The 18,538-nt window shown below is 35.1% G+C and overlaps 1 protein-coding gene across 2 annotated transcripts; it reads left to right on the top strand.

Annotated features, from left to right (window-relative positions):
* The first annotated feature begins 355 nt into the window (after nucleotides 1–355).
* LOC110821902 (AGC (cAMP-dependent, cGMP-dependent and protein kinase C) kinase family protein) lies at nucleotides 356–17,321 on the top strand. 2 transcript variants are annotated; one of them, XM_088208600.1, is made up of 12 exons: nucleotides 356–626; nucleotides 3,767–3,941; nucleotides 4,093–4,176; nucleotides 5,617–5,858; nucleotides 5,950–6,193; nucleotides 6,333–6,412; nucleotides 8,253–8,337; nucleotides 9,667–9,798; nucleotides 9,878–9,991; nucleotides 10,600–10,647; nucleotides 13,386–13,467; nucleotides 16,784–17,321. In XM_088208600.1, exons 1-12 carry the CDS (start codon nucleotides 484–486, stop codon nucleotides 16,882–16,884), a joined length of 1,530 nt encoding a protein of 509 aa, XP_088064726.1. In that variant the 5' UTR covers nucleotides 356–483; the 3' UTR covers nucleotides 16,885–17,321. The 2 variants fall into 2 exon arrangements, with proteins under 2 accessions (XP_088064726.1, XP_088064727.1); XM_088208601.1 differs by having other exon boundaries at nucleotides 358–626; nucleotides 16,793–17,321.
* Nucleotides 17,322–18,538: the final 1,217 nt, after the last annotated feature.

An 18,538-nucleotide genomic window follows, 5' to 3' on the forward strand; every position in this document is an offset into this window, starting at 1 on the left:
GCAAAATAAGTTGGAATGTCATTTATGACCTAAGAATGACACGTTCTCCTCCCTACCAAAACGTGATGAAGTTAAGGACACGCGAAGATAAAGCGCGTGAACTCTTTACTTGTCCCACTGACATCACTCGTTATACTGACTGATTAATCAATAAAAATGCTGATTAAAAAATTAAATTAATAATAGAACTTAACATTATAAACCCAAACCAAGAGAAGCCCACTACATCCCACCGCATGGGACCGTACACGTCATCAATGGTTGGTGATGTTGACACGTGGCATGATAAGAGATGTTGATAGGTGTGGTTGAATCTACAGTCGATGCAGCAGATTGACCGGAGGTTCTCCTCCTCATTGTTGCAATAAATGAGAACTTCAGTGCGGGAGAGAGAAAGTTCGCACTTTTTGTAGAGTTGTCACTTGAAAGAAGACACAGAGAGAGAGAGAACGAGAGAGAGAGTGATAGAGAAAGAAAGAGAGTATGGAGGGTATAGAAGAGGAGGCAAACGGAGAAGAGGAGGTTCTGGGGTCGAGTTTGACGATGGAGAAGGTGGCCGCAGCGAAGCAGTACATAGAGAATCATTACAGAGCTCAGAGGAAGAACATTCAAGAGCGCAAAGAGAGGTTTTGATTTTTCCTTTTTTTTTAAAATAATTGATTATATTTTCGATTCTCTTATAAATTTCACTTTCTACTGCAATATGCTTTGTTTGGTTGCTGAGAGAATGAATATCTGGTGATTTAATGAGATTGAACTGGTTATTCTTTATGATGAAAATGAGATACAGATATTGAATGTTGGACTGTTCATTGTTTGGGCACTCAAAGATTCTCTGGTGGCTGGCGCTGGCTTATCTGTTTGGTGCCTTATAGTATTCGGGGAAAAATGTACCTTCTTAATTCATAAATTGTTCACAATTTGGAACCCCCGATAAGCGAAATCTCACTCAACATTGCCCGATTCTGCATATTGCTTTATGTGATTTATCTTTAGCGTGACTTGGTGGCTTCGGTAAGTGGTAAAATGTACCAAAATAAAGTGAGTGTTTGGGCATGAGCACAACTTAAATCAGGAGAGTCAAAAGGATCGGCTAAGTTTAGTTTGTTCATTTTTAAAAAAGCGAAATCTCACTCAACATTGCCCGATTCTGTATGTTGCTTTATGTGATTTATCATTTAGTTAGACTTGGTGGCTTTGTTAAGTGGCAAAAAGTACCAAAAGAAATTGGAATTTGGGGGTGAGCACAACTAAAATCAGGACAGTTAAAAGGATTGGCTGAGTTTAGTTGGTTCATTTTAAAAAATGCATATAGTATGGAATATTCGAGTAAATCCTTGTCCTAACACTGACTAAACTCGTCTCTTGTTTTTCTGGTAATATAATCTGGATGGACTTGTACCTTATTCAGGTTCACCAAGATAAAATTGGTGAAGAGTAAATCCCTAAACTATAAAAGGATACTCTCTACGACCTGGGCTTTATATCTGTTTCTCTCAAAAAATGCACTGATTAGATCAGGATGCAGTAGAAGTCCTATGACTTTGGGCTCTTGGAAACAAATTTGAAACCAAAATCTTTAGTTGGTCTGAAATGGCTAATTAGGGAACATATAACTTTTAGTCGAAGATATATGTTTCTTGATGCAATACAGTTTTGTGTACTTCATGTTTGTATAATTTGTGGATTATGAGGATTTAAATTATTTTCCCCTTCTAAAATGTCCCATATGCAGTTTGTTTTGCATCATCAATTAAGGAAGAATGAATGAGGTTTCTCTAGTTTGTTTAGAGGATGTGCACAACATTTAGTTATTGGGAATCAGAATATTTGGGGTTTACAGGTTGCTGCATAAATTCAGCATTCCAGCCCTGAAATTGCTTTTTGTGTTCCAGTTGATCAATAGTATGCATTTGCTTCCATTGAACATCTTGCTTTTGGCATTTTTACTGCAGTATTTTTTTAAAAAATAAAAGTTACTTATATAGATCTGTTTTTTGTTGGTTGAATCACCTTACCTGATATTTATATTATTATCTACACAAAAGTTATGCATTTTGCTGGCATTAGACTAAAAACAGTGTGCATTATGTTAAAATCTGGGTTATAAACTTCTAACAGAAAGTAACCATGTTAGCATACAGTGCCAAAAGATAACTGATAAGAAAAATTTTCCATTAGATATGTATGAATGATTGATTTTGCTGTATGAGTTCTAGAAGATTTGGGATTAATTAGTGGACAAGAGATTGGCAAACTGGAAGAAGGTTTCCTGTCCAAAGGTAGTAGGTTAACTCTTATTAAAAACACATTATCCAACCTTCCCATATACTTCCTTTCGGTGCTGTCCATCCCTAGTAGAGTTGCTAAACGCATTGAAGCTATCCAGAACAGATTTTTATGGGGAGGTACGGAGAACAAAAGAGTGTATAATCTTGTTAAATAGGAAGAAGTTCAATTACCAATGAAGTTGGGGGGGTCTTGGCATAAGATCCATTGCTAATATCAACAAAGCTTTCCATGGAAAATGGATTTGAAGATATTATATGAGGATAACAACCTCTGGAAGAAAGTTGTGGAGATTAAATGGATGAAGAAAGACAATGATGACAGATTCTTCTTTCCTAAAAGACCACATGGTACTAGTGCTTGGAAAGGTACACTAGCCAATTATAATAAGCTGATTGCTAACACCCATTGGCAGGTTGGTCAAGGTACCAAGATTAATTTTTGGCATGATTTTTGGTGTGAAGAAAGAAACCTTAAATCTATTTTCCCTACCATCTATGCTATTGCACAACAGAAAAATTTGCTGGTTTCTGAGGCTTTTGACAGTTCGAGTCACTGCTGTGTTGTGGCTAGCAGGAACTTAAATGTTGGGAACTAGAGGAATTTGAGAAATTCCTTTCTTTGATGGCCAGTGTTCATTTGAAAGACACTCTTGACACCCTCATCTGGAAATTGAGTAAGGATGGCAAGTTCTCCATCAATTCTTTCTAACAAAAGATTGCAGGTTTTTGGGACCGGAACAATTCTGAGCAATAATTACCATTTCCATTTAAATCTATATGGAAAACAAATGCTCCCCCCAGGATTGCTTTCTTTTCATGGGAAGCGGTTGAGGAGAAAATTCTGACTTTGGATAATTTGATGAAAAGAGGCAGAACTTTGGTCAACCAGTGTTTCCTCTGCAAATGCAACACTGAAAGCTGCAACCATATTTTGTTATGGTGCCCTTTATGTACGGATTTATGGTCTATGATTTACAACTTGATGGGTATAAATTGGGTAATGGCGGGCTCTATCCACAAAGAGCTTTTGGCATGGGAAGGTCTACTTTCTTATAACAAAGCTGCTTGCCTTATTCCCCTCACCATTTTTTGGATTTTGTGGAAAACGAGTAACAACCATGCTTTTGAGGATATTGAAAATACTCTTGTAAATATTAGAGATAGATGGTTATATATTTTGACTCCTTACATTTGGGTCACAATTTACTATCCATAAAAGATATTGGAGCGGTTGTTGATATACTAATTGACATGTAACATTCTTTTGTATATGGATAGTACTCCCTTGGTACCTTTTAATTCTAATTTTTTTTTTTATAAAAAAAATAGAAACCAAACCTTGTACAAGCTAATTTTCTGGACATTATTATCATCTTGATGTACCTTTTTTTTTTTCTACTTCTTAATGTCACTTCAAAACTTTGGCCCAGAAACTGCAGTCTTTGAGTAGGTTGACCTGACTTGTTTTACTGCAGAAGATGGATCTTAGAAAGAAAATTGGCTTCTTCTGATGTGCCCAAGGAGCAAAAGATGAATATGATCAAAGATTTAGAGCGAAAAGAGACAGAGTTTATGCGACTAAAAAGGCACAAGATATGTGTAGATGATTTTGAGCTTTTGACAATCATTGGAAGGGGGGCCTATGGTGAGGTAGATGACATGCACAACATGCTTTGGATGACTTCATTCTCATGTTAATAACTGATAGTTGGAAAAAATAGTTCCTCCGTTGCTTTTATTTAAGCTTCCAACTGTTGGCGGTCTTAAAATATATTTTCTGCCCATGCTTTACAAACTGCAGGTTCGTTTATGTAGAGAAAAGAAATCTGGCAACATTTATGCAATGAAGAAGTTAAAGAAATCTGAAATGCTCATGAGAGGACAGGTGAGATTTAAATATATCAACAATTCACGCTGTGATGGCCACAGTATATCAACTGATTCTGATATCAAAAGATAATGCCAGCAGTTCATTTTTTACTAATATATCTTCTCATTGTTTTACCTTCTAGATTCAGTTTAAGGTTTTGCTTGGTAATGCTGTGGGAAAAAAGATTTCTTTTCAGAAAACCTTTCTTTTAGTTGGTCTAATTAAAAACTTCCTCTCATCAAAAGAATCTGTGTGTTTGGTTGGTTAGTTCTACAGAAATATTGTTGAGACTTTGTACAAAATATTTGTATCTTGTAGCAATATTTTTTAAAATACTATGAAAATACAAAAAAATATAATTATATTGTACTTAAGGAAGTTTTTACTTTCTTAGAAGTTGAAATATTTTTTTGCATATTCCATATTGATCTTCTCGAAAGTTATGGGTGTATTTAGTAACTAAAAAAAGTCATTAATGACTTTTATTTGCTTTTATTGGTAGCAAATTTCAAAGCAAAACGTGACTGCTTGTCTAAAGTAACCAAATTTGCTTTTTTATTATTTTTTCTTTCAAGTGAAAAATTATGGAAAAAAAATCAATAAGTACATCATCAAATAGTAATTTCTAAAAGCAATATTATTCTTTGACAAAAAAAGGCAACTAGGAAGCACAACAAAATAAATGCTGATGATAGCTATTTCGTAATTTTAATTGATCAACAAATTGTGTAATTGTTATAGTCTTTTTTGTTTGTTTGTCCTGCAACCTTCTGCCTTTCATCTCTATTCTTTGAGCGATCAAAAAGAGCAAAGAGCTTAAGGTTTTACGCATGGTTGCTTTTGTTTGCTAATGTGTGGGTTTTATTGTTGGAATATCTTATGAGAATCTTTTTTTAGCAATCTTATTTCTCACATGTTGGTATAAAGGTGGTTTTTGGCTTTCTTATGGACCAAGCTGCACAGGATTGTTTTTTGGGTTTCTTCAGCCATCTTAAAAAAGATATGGGGCTGCTTTACTTTAATGATGTTTATCTTTTATTCGTACTTTTGTTTTTGTTCTGGGAGGATATCTTATACTTCATATTCTGTACATTTTCTCTTTCTAATAAATATTTTCTCATAAAGAAAGGCTTCTTTTTTTATTTTTTTAATGTAAGGTTTACAGGCTCTAGTGCCTGCAAGCTTTTGATTTGGATGAGGACAGTTTGATATGTCTTGTAGTAACTGTAAGATCTAAATGAATACATTAATGGTTTGCTTCTGGTCTTTTGTTTTCTAGAACTTTCTGTTCTACTGTTGAACCTTTACAGGACATTCTTAAATTGTGATCATTTGACCTTCATGTCATTTCTGACTTGGTCATTTAACCTTTCTGGTACTATATTCTTATTTTGGAAATTGTATTTCTAAGTAAAATGCTCATATATTTTGATTAAATGCCTTTCCATTCTATAGGTGGAACATGTTAGAGCTGAGAGAAACTTGCTGGCTGAAGTTGCAAGCCACTTCATAGTGAAACTGTATTACTCATTTCAGGATGCTGAGTACTTATATTTAATTATGGAATATCTTCCTGGTGGTGATATGATGACTCTACTTATGAGAGAGGACACCTTAAGTGAAAATGTGGCTAGATTTTACATTGCTCAAAGTGTCTTGGCTATTGAGTCTATTCACAAACATAACTACATTCACAGGTTGATTACTCATTGTCCTGTTAATATATCCCTTTTCAACGAAATGGTAGAATGAGGTATTTGATTGGTTTAAGTTTATTTTTACTTTCAGAGATATTAAACCTGACAACCTTCTTTTGGACAAATATGGTCACATGAAGCTCTCGGATTTTGGCCTCTGTAAGCCTCTTGATTGTATAACGTTATGTGCGATTCATGAAGATAAGACTATTGATGATGAAACTATGATGGAACCCATGGATGTTGATGGGCGTTTTCCTGATGCGGATAAGAAAAGTAGTTGGAGGAGCCCCCTTGAACAGCTTCAGCATTGGCAGATGAACAGGAGGAAACTGGTATGTAATTATTAATCTCATCTTTTGCCAATATCATCATTTTCTTGGACTCTGCCTAAGTCTACTTCTTATTGCCAATCAATTCGAAAAAGCACTTGTTTGGCACTAACATCTGGTGGTTTTTATCTTTCCATGAAAGGCATTTTCAACTGTGGGAACACCAGATTATATTGCTCCTGAAGTGTTGCTTAAGAAAGGATATGGCATGGAGTGTGACTGGTAGTTTATTCTTAACTTTATAGTTCTTTCAGACTCTGCCATCTTTATTGATTTCCGAACTCCTCATACTTGTATTGTTTTGGTCTTTTTTATCCTTTTACTTTCTTTTTTATCAGTATGCAGTGACCTGATTTCTTCGGGTAAGGGAATTCAACTAGAAAATCATTTCTAAATGTCATTTTAGATTTTTTTGTAATAAAAATCTTGTTGGAAAATAGAAGTGAGAGTTATTAAATTCAATAGATTTATTAGTGAGAATTTTAGAACACAAATCTCCAGTTCACCTTCTGATTAAATAGGTAGAACTTGTTAAACTTCCTTCCTAGCTCTCTCTGTCCTAGAAACCCATAATGACTGGGTACTGGAAACAATTCGTAGCTACTGGGTCATGAGTGTTACCTGTTGACTAGGTGGTGACGATGAATCTTGGCCACCTCGAACACCTGGCAACGGAAGCTCATGGAAGAGTTGTGGTTACATCCTACTTTCAAGTTATGATCCTTGCTTGAGATATTTTTCACATTCAAGCACTTTATCCACAAATCCTTGGGGATAGTTGCTGCCGTGATTGTCAGATTCTTGACTGATATTTGGAAAATAAAAATGGAGGGGTAGATTATAAGATGAAAGCTTAAGGTGGAGAAAGGACGTAGGCTGAAAGGATATAGGTTGCTGCAGTGATTGTCAGATTCTTGAATGTTATTTGGAAAACAAAACTGAAGGGGTAGATTATAAGATGGAAGCTTAAGGTGGAGAAAGGACGTATGTTGAAGAGGTAAATAGTTGAAGATATGGCAATTCTTTGGGTTGAGGTGGGGGCAGAGAGAGAATGGCGAGGTCGGATTTGGTGAGAAAGAAGAGGCCAAGGTGTATCTGGCAAAGACATGCATTGAGATTTAGGTTGCCAAAACCTGTAATGAGCTAGATAGCTTGGGGGTTGTTGGTGGTTGTTGATTTATTGAAAACCATTTTGCTACAGGCTTTTGTTAAGAAGAGAAAGGAGGGACCTCTGCCACAATGCTCCTATCTAGAACTGTGTTAATCAAGTTGATGTTCTTACCTGGTAGAAGATGTTGTTTTTAAGAGATTTAAATGATCGGTAGTCAAATTATATTTCCTTGCTTCATTTCCTTGAGCCTTTTAATGTTTCATCATAACCTGATAGTAGAGTTTGGATCTTTAAGGATGTTTCTTTATCATTTCTATATAGGGATTAGTCAACTATTCTTTCTAATGAGTTGCTAGCTTCTCTCTCTTCGGTTTGTTTGTTTTTTTTCCTTGGTGGAGATCTAATTCTCCTAATTTGTATGATTCTCTTTTTAGTAAGTCCCTCTTTACCCGTCTTGCTTGTAATTTCAATTGCCACAATGAGGCACCAAGCGGGTATGAAAGAAAATGAAAATCATCTTAAATATGTATAGAAGCTTTTTGGATTTTAAGTAATAGGGTGAGTTGGAAAAAAAAAAAAAGAAATGTAATAAGGTGAGTTGGCAAAAAGTCAACTAATGAATAATTGACTGTTTATGGTTTTCTCTAACATGAGAGAAAAAATAAATCATTTTTTGAAATAGGGGGGGTAACTGCATGGAATGTCAATCTACAAGGTGGTTAATGAAGTTTATGCTTGAGAAGACAGCAATCTTTCTCTCTCTTTCAGACACTCATCAACTTTATAAATTCTTTATCCTCACAAAAAATATCTTCACGTATGATTATCACTGCAATTGTAGAAAAGCTTGATTGTTTCATCTTACATGAACACATTCTACTCTATACTTTCCCCATTTTTTATAATCTAAAATTTGTTTTATATACCATATTACGTTGAAATTTTGTCCAGGTGGTCTTTAGGAGCAATAATGTATGAAATGCTTGTTGGATACCCTCCATTTTATTCTGATGACCCGATAGCAACATGCAGAAAGGTAATATGTTTCATACTTCTGTTTTATACCTTTTTCTGAGCTCCAATATTACTCTTTGCTACCCTCGTATGTCATGTTAGCGCCTTTGTAATACAGTAGCCTTTTAAAGAATAAAAAGTACAAACATTTACTCCCATGCGATGCAGTGGGATTCTTCCATCCAATCTTATTCACTGTAATGATTGTAAATGATAAAATAAAAAGAAAGTAAAATATTATATATCAAATAAATTTCTAAATGTTGAAAGTAATCATCATAGGTTTACATGCCATTTAGCTGTTAGACTTTTATCATTGCTTAACATAGTGTTTTTGTAATAAAAGAAGTGTACTGAAAAACTAGGAATGAAGAATATTTAATGAGAAGTGGCCAATATTTGTAAGGATTTTATTTAACTAAGTAAACAATTAAATTATGTGCAGACACAGAATTTTAAGATTTATGATTTCACCAAAAATGATCTCGTCTATCTCTATATATAATATATACATGGGTATTACATGACATAACTGAATGTCAGCATTTTATTGATTACCATCAACAGATTATTATTATTATTTGTATTTTAGGAACATTTGGTATAGCAAGAAATTTAGAGTGTATAATTTTCTGTTGAAATTGTAATATTGGCACAATTAGAAGAAAGTGAGAAAAAGAAGTATAGTCTTTGAGGACCATAAAAAATGCTTTAAACTTAAAAATTTTGGATAAAACTGCACAATCGTAATGATTGAACCCAAAAGTGGGTTTTAATATATAATTAGCTGAGAGATATTTCGATCCTACTTGTGCAGTGCTTTAATGAAATCTAAGCTGTATGCTTCATATGATTTTTCTTTCTTTTTCTTTGTATATTTACTTTACATGAAGAGGATAGCTTACCCTTCATTTTTGTATTTGTTTCTCTCTCTCCCTTAATAATATTTCTTCTTTTATAAAAAACAGATGTATGCTTCATATGTAATTCTGTGATGGTATTTCTAGTCTATTACTGATGAAAACGTATATGGCTGTCTCTCTGATTTGGACCTGTGTGTAGGCTTGTTATTTTCATCATATCATCCACTTGTATAGTATTAGATTTAACAAGATTTTCCATCAGCACATTTCATGCAGAGGCCACCATTCTACTGAATTCTTTGTCTCTAGTGTCTTACAATGACAGTTTTGCTTTTACGTAGGTTATGTTTCACTTTATGCTCTATTTCTGTTATTTTGCTTTTTGTTTCTCTTCCATTATTTCTGAAACAATTAAGCCTCTTTTGCAAGAACATTAAGTAATAAGCTGGAAATCTTCACTTTAGCCCTTAATCTACTCTTGCTGTTAGATTGTCCATTGGCGAAATCACTTGAAATTTCCAGAAGATGCAAGGTTGTCTCCTGAGGCAAAGGATCTCATTTGTAGGTTGCTTTGCGACGTTGATCATAGGCTAGGCACTGGAGGAGCAAATCAAATTAAGGTAAGAACTTAATTCACCAAATGTTGTATAATTTAATCAAAATTTTCTGTCTTATGTTTATTGAAATGAATTTTATCAGGCTCATTCTTGGTTCAAGGACACTATGTGGGATAAACTATATGAAATGGAGGCAGCATTTAAGCCCGAAGTAAATGGGGAGCTAGATACACGGAACTTCATGAAGTTTGATGAGGTATGCATTTGGTTGTTATTGTTTCTAGATTACTGTTTGTTCTGATTACTAAACTTTTTGCTATGTTTAGACCAAAGTTTGCCCTCATATTATTTTAGTATTATACATATCCAGTTATCAAATTGAGAATTGCATAATGATGCAGTTTGTTATGTCTACTTCAACTCTGGACTGCTATTTGAGCTTCTCTTAACACATGCAAAGATTTGTTTTGCAACTGCTTGATTAGCCAATCTATCGAGATACAGTTGCCATCACAATGTCATGGCATTATATGCCAGGGCTTTTCTGTTAACACAGATGACTGTAATTGGTGATCAATAAAATTAAAATTTTCTGTTCAGCTCGTATGAAACAGAGTTATGGACTTCAAGTTCTCTAGAAGTTAGGATTCTGTATTATCATCAGGAACACACACATAGACATCCTACAATAGACGGTAAGATTGCTAGGCAGCATCATTAGTTGCATTTTGAGGCAAAGGTAGTTAGCAATGTTAGTTGCATTTTGAGGCAAAGGCCAGCCAGACTTTAATCCTGTTAGGGTTGTACTGATTTCCTTTTCTGATTTCCATATTCGTTACTAACTACTTGGATATATATCATCAGGTTGATCCTCCAGTACCTGCAAGAACTGGCTCAGGACCCTCGCGGAAGGTTTGCAACTATTCATATTATTTGATGCTTTAGTTAATAGTAATCTATGTTCTTTTTTATAAAAGTATAAAATATATTAATAAGTGCTAAAGAGGTGTCAATGTGTATGCAAAATATTTACATATCTATCAACATATCAAGAAGCTCCCCAAAGTTCTCTATTCAATATAATGGATGACCCAAAATAAAAAACCGAGCATCCGGAACCATCCATTCCTAATGCCATGAAAGTTTCTCTCATCCTCTACCCCCTCAAAAGCTCTTCTATTTCTCTCATTCCACAATACCCAAAAAATAGTGAGGGAATAAGATCAATATATTTCCTTTGCCAACTTACGCTCTTCCATGCCCATACTTCATCTCTAACTGACCTAGCCATCGCCCAATTGATACCCAATAAATCATAAGTCATCGACCATAGCTTGTATGCTATCGGATGCTATAAAAGGACATGATTACATGTCTCAACAGCTCCTTTACACAAGTAGCACCCATTCACCATTATTATTTCCCTTCTCATCAATTTTATTAATCGTCAGAATGCAACCCCTACTAGCTTCCCAAGCAAAGAAAGCCACCTTGGGAGGAGTGTTAGCCTTCCATAAATATCTAAAAGGAAACTTGCCGTCATCATTTTCCTGCTTAGTCAAATGCTTGTAAAAGGATTTGACCGTAAAAGATCGAGATTTAGTAAGACTCCATATGGATTGATCGTCGGTACCATCTGGGACAATGCGAGATAAGGTATATAGGAGCTTCTTATATTCGTTGATCTCCCAATCATTGAGGTTTATAGTAATTTGACTTTGATTAGAGCTAGAGTGGCTTGTATTTATCACAACTAGTGACATTCAAAACTTGCACGAAGACAACTTGACGCGGAAGAGTATGGGAAGAATCGAATCAACTCCTATAACTCACTCAACGTTATGCAATATCGAAACTTTAACCGCGTAGATAAACTTCTCCTTTTAATTAAATATACAATGCTAAAAGGAATATAAAAACAATGATTAGAGAAAATAAACAAGAAAAGAAAAAACGTCACGTACTTACCAATAAGTTGAGCCCTGCTCCTTGGCTCAATAAAACTTCTGAAGACTTTTGCTCCTCGAAAAACTTGAAAAAACTAAATTAGCAAAAATGTTAATAGAAGAAAGGCCTAAGTTTTCAAAAATTTATCTCAAATTAATTATAATTAGTATTTTTACAACTTATGAGTAAATGCCTATTTATAGCCTTTCTCGGGGCAATATAGATGAGTACAAATTCTTGCATAAAATAATAAATTAATATCTTAAATAAAATTCTATCTTAATTCTGGAATAGTTACATAATAAAATATTTATTCTATCCCATCTAAATACAAAGAAATTAATTAAATAATTTTAGGAATAGAATTTACATTGAAATAATAATAAAAATAAGATAAAACTTATCCCATGTGATTGTCATGTAAAACACATGGGAAAATTAATTTAGACATGTGGGATTTAATTTTAAAAACATGGGAAATTAAAAAGTGGGTCTCAAAACCTTTTAAAAATTAAAATAGAAAATTATTAATTAATTAAAAATGGGGAGTGCCGTTTTGGGGCAACCTGACCGGCCTGCTTGAGTCGCAAGGGGTAGGCCCGTGGGGGTTGTGGGCTTGCGTGTTTGGGCCGACTGGGCTGGTTGCTGGCCTGGCCACGTGGGACAGCCAGGTGGGGGCCTGCTGGCCATGGGATTCTCGGGCCGCGGGTTGCGCACGCATGGATGGTGATGCTTGTGACTCGATTCGCGCACACGCGCGGTGCCATGTGTGTGTCGTGTGGGTTTTGTGCGCATGCTGTGCATGCGGGTGGGCCACGCGGGCTGTTCCGGCCGCACGCTCGCATGCTGTCTCACGCGTGTGAGTGATCCACCTGCACAGGTGGATTCCCATGCTCGTTACTCACGTGTCAAACTTAGTTTACGCATATCGTTGCGCGGGACTTTGGGCCTTCCTTTGTGCTTCATCGATGATTGTGTTGCTTACCTAGTTTTGGACTATCAGATTGAAAATTCCTTGAAGGTTGCGAGCCCAGCTTCGGGTGATTGGCCCACAAGCAGCTGAGCTTGTTTCCCCATTGGTCCTAGTTTGTCATGGGCTTTAGAGTCCGGCGCATCTTCCTCTTTCATCGAAGTATCCTTCTTGATGACTCTCGCGTCACAACTCCTTCACTTTCCCTGGTCTTTCTTTTAATACTTTAATATTTTATGCATTAGCCGCGGAAAAAGGGGTGTGCAATGCCCCTTTCATGAAGTATACTCTGTGATATCAGTAGGACTCTAGGCAATTGGCTGGGCTGGATTGTTGTTGAAGTCAAATTGTCTTCGGAAGACAGGACTCGCACTATTCAGCCAAATTCCTATCATTTGCTGTTCTTGCTTTTTATCTTGCAATTTACTAAGAGATGATAGACGAATAGTTTCTGGGACCACATGAGAGGGAAACTGTTCGGGTGTAGGGGGAATAGCGTGGGGTCTTTTTTCTTTTATGGAAAAAGAGATTCTTATTTAGATGAGAAATAATATGAAAGCTGAAGATAGGATGATGTGACATTTTTGTTTTTCATACTCTTTTCTTTTATGGTACAAATATTCAGGTGTAGGTAAAATTTGAGTTTATTTGTGCGATTATTTTGTTCTTATTATTCTCCATGTCTGCTAATTTTCATTAATTACAACGACATTCTATGCCTTCTTCCATGCAGATGCTAACTCCTAAAGATTTAAATTTTGTTGGCTATACATACAAGAACTTTGATGCTGTTAAAGGGCTTCGCCATTCATTGGGTACGTAATTTGCTACATAATGATTTAAATTTTCTATTTTCTTCTAACATACATTTTTAAGAATTTCTGTTTTGTTGGTCTTGATCTCCACGAACAGTTTGCATATAGAAGATGGGGTAAATGAAATTTGACATTCCATAATTGGTAATGGTAAACTGGCTGTTAGTAGACAAATGGAGAGCAATCTGTTTGGTTTTTTAGCTTATGGATATCCATTTAGTCAGAGATATTATTTAATTTGAATAATTTGTTGAACTCAGGATTGCTTTCTTGTCAGCTTTGGATCTCATTGCAAAGTATAATTCTAGAACTGAAAGAAAACAGAAAATGATAGTAACTTTCCCTCACAAATTTTTATCTTTTTTTGGGTTGGGGGGTGGGTGGGTGCGGGAGAACACCATTTTATTAGAGTTTTCTGAGAGGACTGGAGTTATTATATTTTATTAGTTGTCTATTTCCTATGCGGTAGGAAGTCCCATTTTTAATGTTATATGGTTAAGCTTTCTATTCGTATTGGGTTATATAGACAGCAATAACGAGAATTTTTTACTGTTAGTCAGACTGCTTACTAATAAGATGTACAATTTTGAAACCCTGTACTTGTCTTTCTTTTACTGATCCCTACTATAGTAGATTGCAATTCCTATTGTTATTGATTGGATTGGCAATCCTTGTAATTGTGGATCTCAATTTCTTATTCTTTTCTAATTTTTTTAGGTCCTATTTGTGTGCTATTCAGTGACAGGAGAAAGGTGGGGTGGTGTTTCAAAGGGGATTGGACTTTTTACGATTAGACACCTGGTTGTTGCTCATAGTCTGAAACTCTGTAATGACTGATGGGATATATATATATATATATATATTTGGAAGAAAAAGAAGAATATATATCCATATATATATATATATATGTAGAAAGAGATCAAGGGAGGAACACCATTTACATCATTAGAAGAAACAAAGATTACACAAGGGAATCATCAAATATCTAAGATATCCCTAGGTCTTCACTTTTAAGGAGGGGTGATCTTCTGTTGCCTCCTGTGTTTAGGGTCAGTTTATGAGTTGAGATATGTGGAATTTAGAGTTTATTGCTTGTTAAGGAGAACCTATTGATCTCTCTTTATTTTATTCATGCAGTCGGCAGTTGCATATTTATAGGAAAGCTCTAGAATAAGGTTTTTGATTTAAACAGACATAATAACAGTTTCCTATTTTATTCCAAATGTCTATCCTAAATACAATCTTTTTTCTAGTTAAGCTTAAACTGAAAAAACATATGGGTCAAGGCACAGAGAAGTCTCAGACAAGCTTGATGCCTATTTCTGAGTACTAATGAAATAGAATTAACCCTTAAACATTCTCTTGTTTCTCTCCTTCCAATGGTTTAAAAGATGGCATGGGGAACGAGAGAGCAATTAGCTTCTTCTTGGTCTTATGACAGCAAATTCAATCCCAGTCCAGCAGTTTTGCCTGAATAGATCCACTCTAGCACGCACTAGATACTCAACAAGTTACAAGCTGATTCCTATAGCCTTCTCCTGTCAGGATACCATCAAAGAAGATGGTTAGGAGCTTCAATATTGACATGCAAAGAGGGCATATGTTAGGATGATACAGTCCCATCTCTTAAGGCTGTTCATATTAAAAGATGGGGCTCCAAGAGGCTTCCCGAACAAGAAAAAGTCACATTTCCAGCAAGGGAAACTAGTCAAACTAGAATCAAGTTTTGGCAAGGGTGGTTTCCAGATTTACTTGTGGAGGAAGCATCTTTTGACAACTTTGGAATGGATTATCATCAGTACCTAGAAAAACTGAGTGTCCAAAAAAGCAAGTAGATCGACTAACTTGTCAATCTCCTAGTCATTGAGATTGCAAGATAAATTTATGTGCCTGGAGGCTCCCAGAGAGCGAATTATAGTACCCAACTCTGTTATTTTCACGAGATGCAATGCCCCTAGATAGTAGGATAGTGGAACTTCAGTTGTTCATCGCACCAAACATCCTCACAGAAATTCACCATATCCTCGTCACCAGCAGTAAATGAGGATGCCCAGTTAAGTTTGGTAAAAGCCACTTGATCTCCTCCCATAAACTTGATCTGTAAGCGCCTCTGCCCATCTTTGACATCCAGCCACCTCCATGTGCTCATTTCTTGCTTAAATCAAATTCCACCATAAACCCCCTCTATTAGAGAGAAATCTCAACAGCCATTTTGCTCAAAGGGCCTCGTTGGATAAGTATAGGTACCTTGTACGTAGCCCTCATGCTGAAATGAGAGTCTAATGGAGTTCCAGACCAGCAAATCGAATTTCTTGTTATCATCTGAGTGGGAGTGATAGGAATAATTTGCTTTGACAAACAAATTTTTGAACAGCCATGCTGTGACATTAAGGCTTATATTTTGGTTGCATATGCTTCGACTTGCGTCTGTAAGGTTTATATTTTGACCTCCACTGCCCTGTGCTTCGCATGGAATGATGCACTAGTAGTTTGGCGGTAAAGCAAAATTTATGTAAAAGACTGGAGAATATACAGAACCCTCTTAAAGGAGAGCCAGCCTATTCGGATTTGCATGGCTAAGTCAAGATTTGCTAGAAAACTGGGCAAAATCTCAACTTCTTTACTGAAATCCACTGAATAGGGTAATATAAATATACAGAAGAATTGAGCTGAAAAATAAACATTTAAAACTTCTTTGGAAGGTTCACTATCATAAAACCCAGATGGAACCTAAAAGTACATTTTCGAATGCATGGACTAACATAAACATGGGAAGGGTTACATGGGAAAGGAATCATCCTTGAAACAGTATTTTAATGTAGTTAGTGGGACAGTGGAATTTGAATGTTTTTTGATTCTCAGTCTGAAGTCTTAGAAATATTCCTTCTTCTAGAAGAATCCATATGAACTGAAGTACAGTTCCCGGAAGATGGACTAATGCAAGCATGGCAAGGATTACAAGGAGTGGAATCATTCCCAAAACTAGGTCTTTTAATGTAGTTATGTGAAGGTTATATATGAACTTTTGATCTCAGAATCAGTAAGTCTTTTTCTGTGTCAGCACACAAGATAGGCTTTTAGTAGTAGAACCTTATTATAATTAGTTTTCCATGCAGCACCCGTGTGTTCACCTGTTAATTTAGAAACCTGTGCTTGCTTACGGTCATTTTGCGTTTCTATTTATGTAGAAGTTTAGAGTGTGTCTCCAAAACGCCCATCCATTTGTTTCAATATTCTGTACTGGATTTATTATTTCTTTTCTCCTCGGAAGCATATTATCCTTTTCTTATATTTAGATGTATTTAGATTTTGTCAGTGTATACAGGTGATTCTGGGGCTGGTTATGTGCCCAAGCAAACAGAAGAGGACAAAGAAGTGGAGATGCTTGAACCCTCAGGTGATCCTATGTTAATGTGATGTGACAAAATAGGGAATTCCTTAAAAGTGGATTTCGCATATTTGTTTTATGTTAGTATTCCCCTGAGATCTTCATTTCTTGCGAGTCGGGTGCCTGCAACACAAGGAGCCGCTAATGCAAGTGTACAGCATGTAAGAAAACTTTCTAAAAGCCTGTGTGGGTTAAGTGATAAGGGAAGTGAGCCTGTTTTTTCTTTCTCTAGCCGAAAGGCCTTTGTGTATTAGGAGGTAGAGGAAAGCTTCAGAAAATTGTCCTGGCTGCCCAGGTTGGCCGTGGTAATTTTGCCTTCTCTAGTGGCAGTATCTGGATAAACTTAAATATGTAGTTAAAGTAGTGAACCTGTAACTATTTTTGAGGAATACTTCCCTCGTGTGTAAGAAATTATGGCGGTCAATAGCCCTCAAATCAGAAATTAGCTACCAAAGATTTCGAAGTAGTTTTTGTTAGAAATTCTTTTGAAGTTTTTACAAATGATTTGTTAAATTATGATGCTTTGCCTTGTCATACTTGTCTGGTTCCTACATCACCATTTTTGGCGACTATACAGTATTGTATGTAGGGTGGTGTTTCTCTTCATTTGTATTGGAGTTGGGAGCCTTGGAGGGTGGTCTTCTCTAATACCACTTTTTGCATTGATATATTTAAAATCTAGGATAAATTAAAGATTACTTATTCAAATACATTAAAGATCTAGCCAATTACGTATTGTCACTTTTTATTATTTTAATACATAAGCATTTTCTATCAGATATATAATTTGAGTATATAAATAAATTTAAGTAATAATATAATTAATGAATAAATCATAATATATTTAAAAGAGAGAGTGAAGAAAATTAAGTGCTAATACTAATTATTAAAATAAAAAAAATAACATATTTAATATGTTTATTATCTAAATATTTAAATGAATATATATAGTAATTCATTAAGTATATATTAAATATAATTATTGTAATTTTAATATATAGAATCCCAAATAAATCACCTAGTATCACTTTTACCTAAACAACTATGCGTTTTTTTTTTATAATGTTAAATATTTATATAAATACTTGTTATTTTATTAAGTATATTTTGTTTATGAATCTATATACTAAAATTAAATAATTAGATTTAATAAATCCTTCAATACATTATATAGTTAATAAATAATTACTTTATTACAATATAAATAGATAAATACAATTTATCATATTTATAGAATATGTACATATTTAAATAAGGAGAAGCTGCTAAAGTTGAAGAGATCATGTCTTGCCATGGTAGATGACACAAGACTAGAATTGATTCTTTCCATAATAAGTTAAGATAGGTTATCTTAGTAGTATAAACTATTCTCATATGGTTTTGCATTCTTCATGCTATTTAGATTTTATGATTTTCTTGGTGGAATGGAATTGAAACATTTATTTCTCTAAACTCTGATTTCACTCCCTTTCTTCAATCTTTTCCTTCCATTTTTCCACTTTTTCCCTCTCTTTTTCCCTTACCTTTCTCTTTTCTCTCTCCCCCCCCCCCCCCCCCCAAATCTCTTCTCTTTCTATATTAAAGTAGAAAGGCATGCCAGGCCTGCCCACTCTAACAAGATTCCCAAGAGGAGGATAACATAATTTTAACACGACTTCCATAACCAGATATTATGTAATTGAC

Source organism: Carica papaya, chromosome 7 (assembly GCF_054855325.1).
Source record: "Carica papaya isolate Zhongbai chromosome 7, ASM5485532v1, whole genome shotgun sequence".
NCBI lineage: Eukaryota > Viridiplantae > Streptophyta > Magnoliopsida > Brassicales > Caricaceae > Carica > Carica papaya.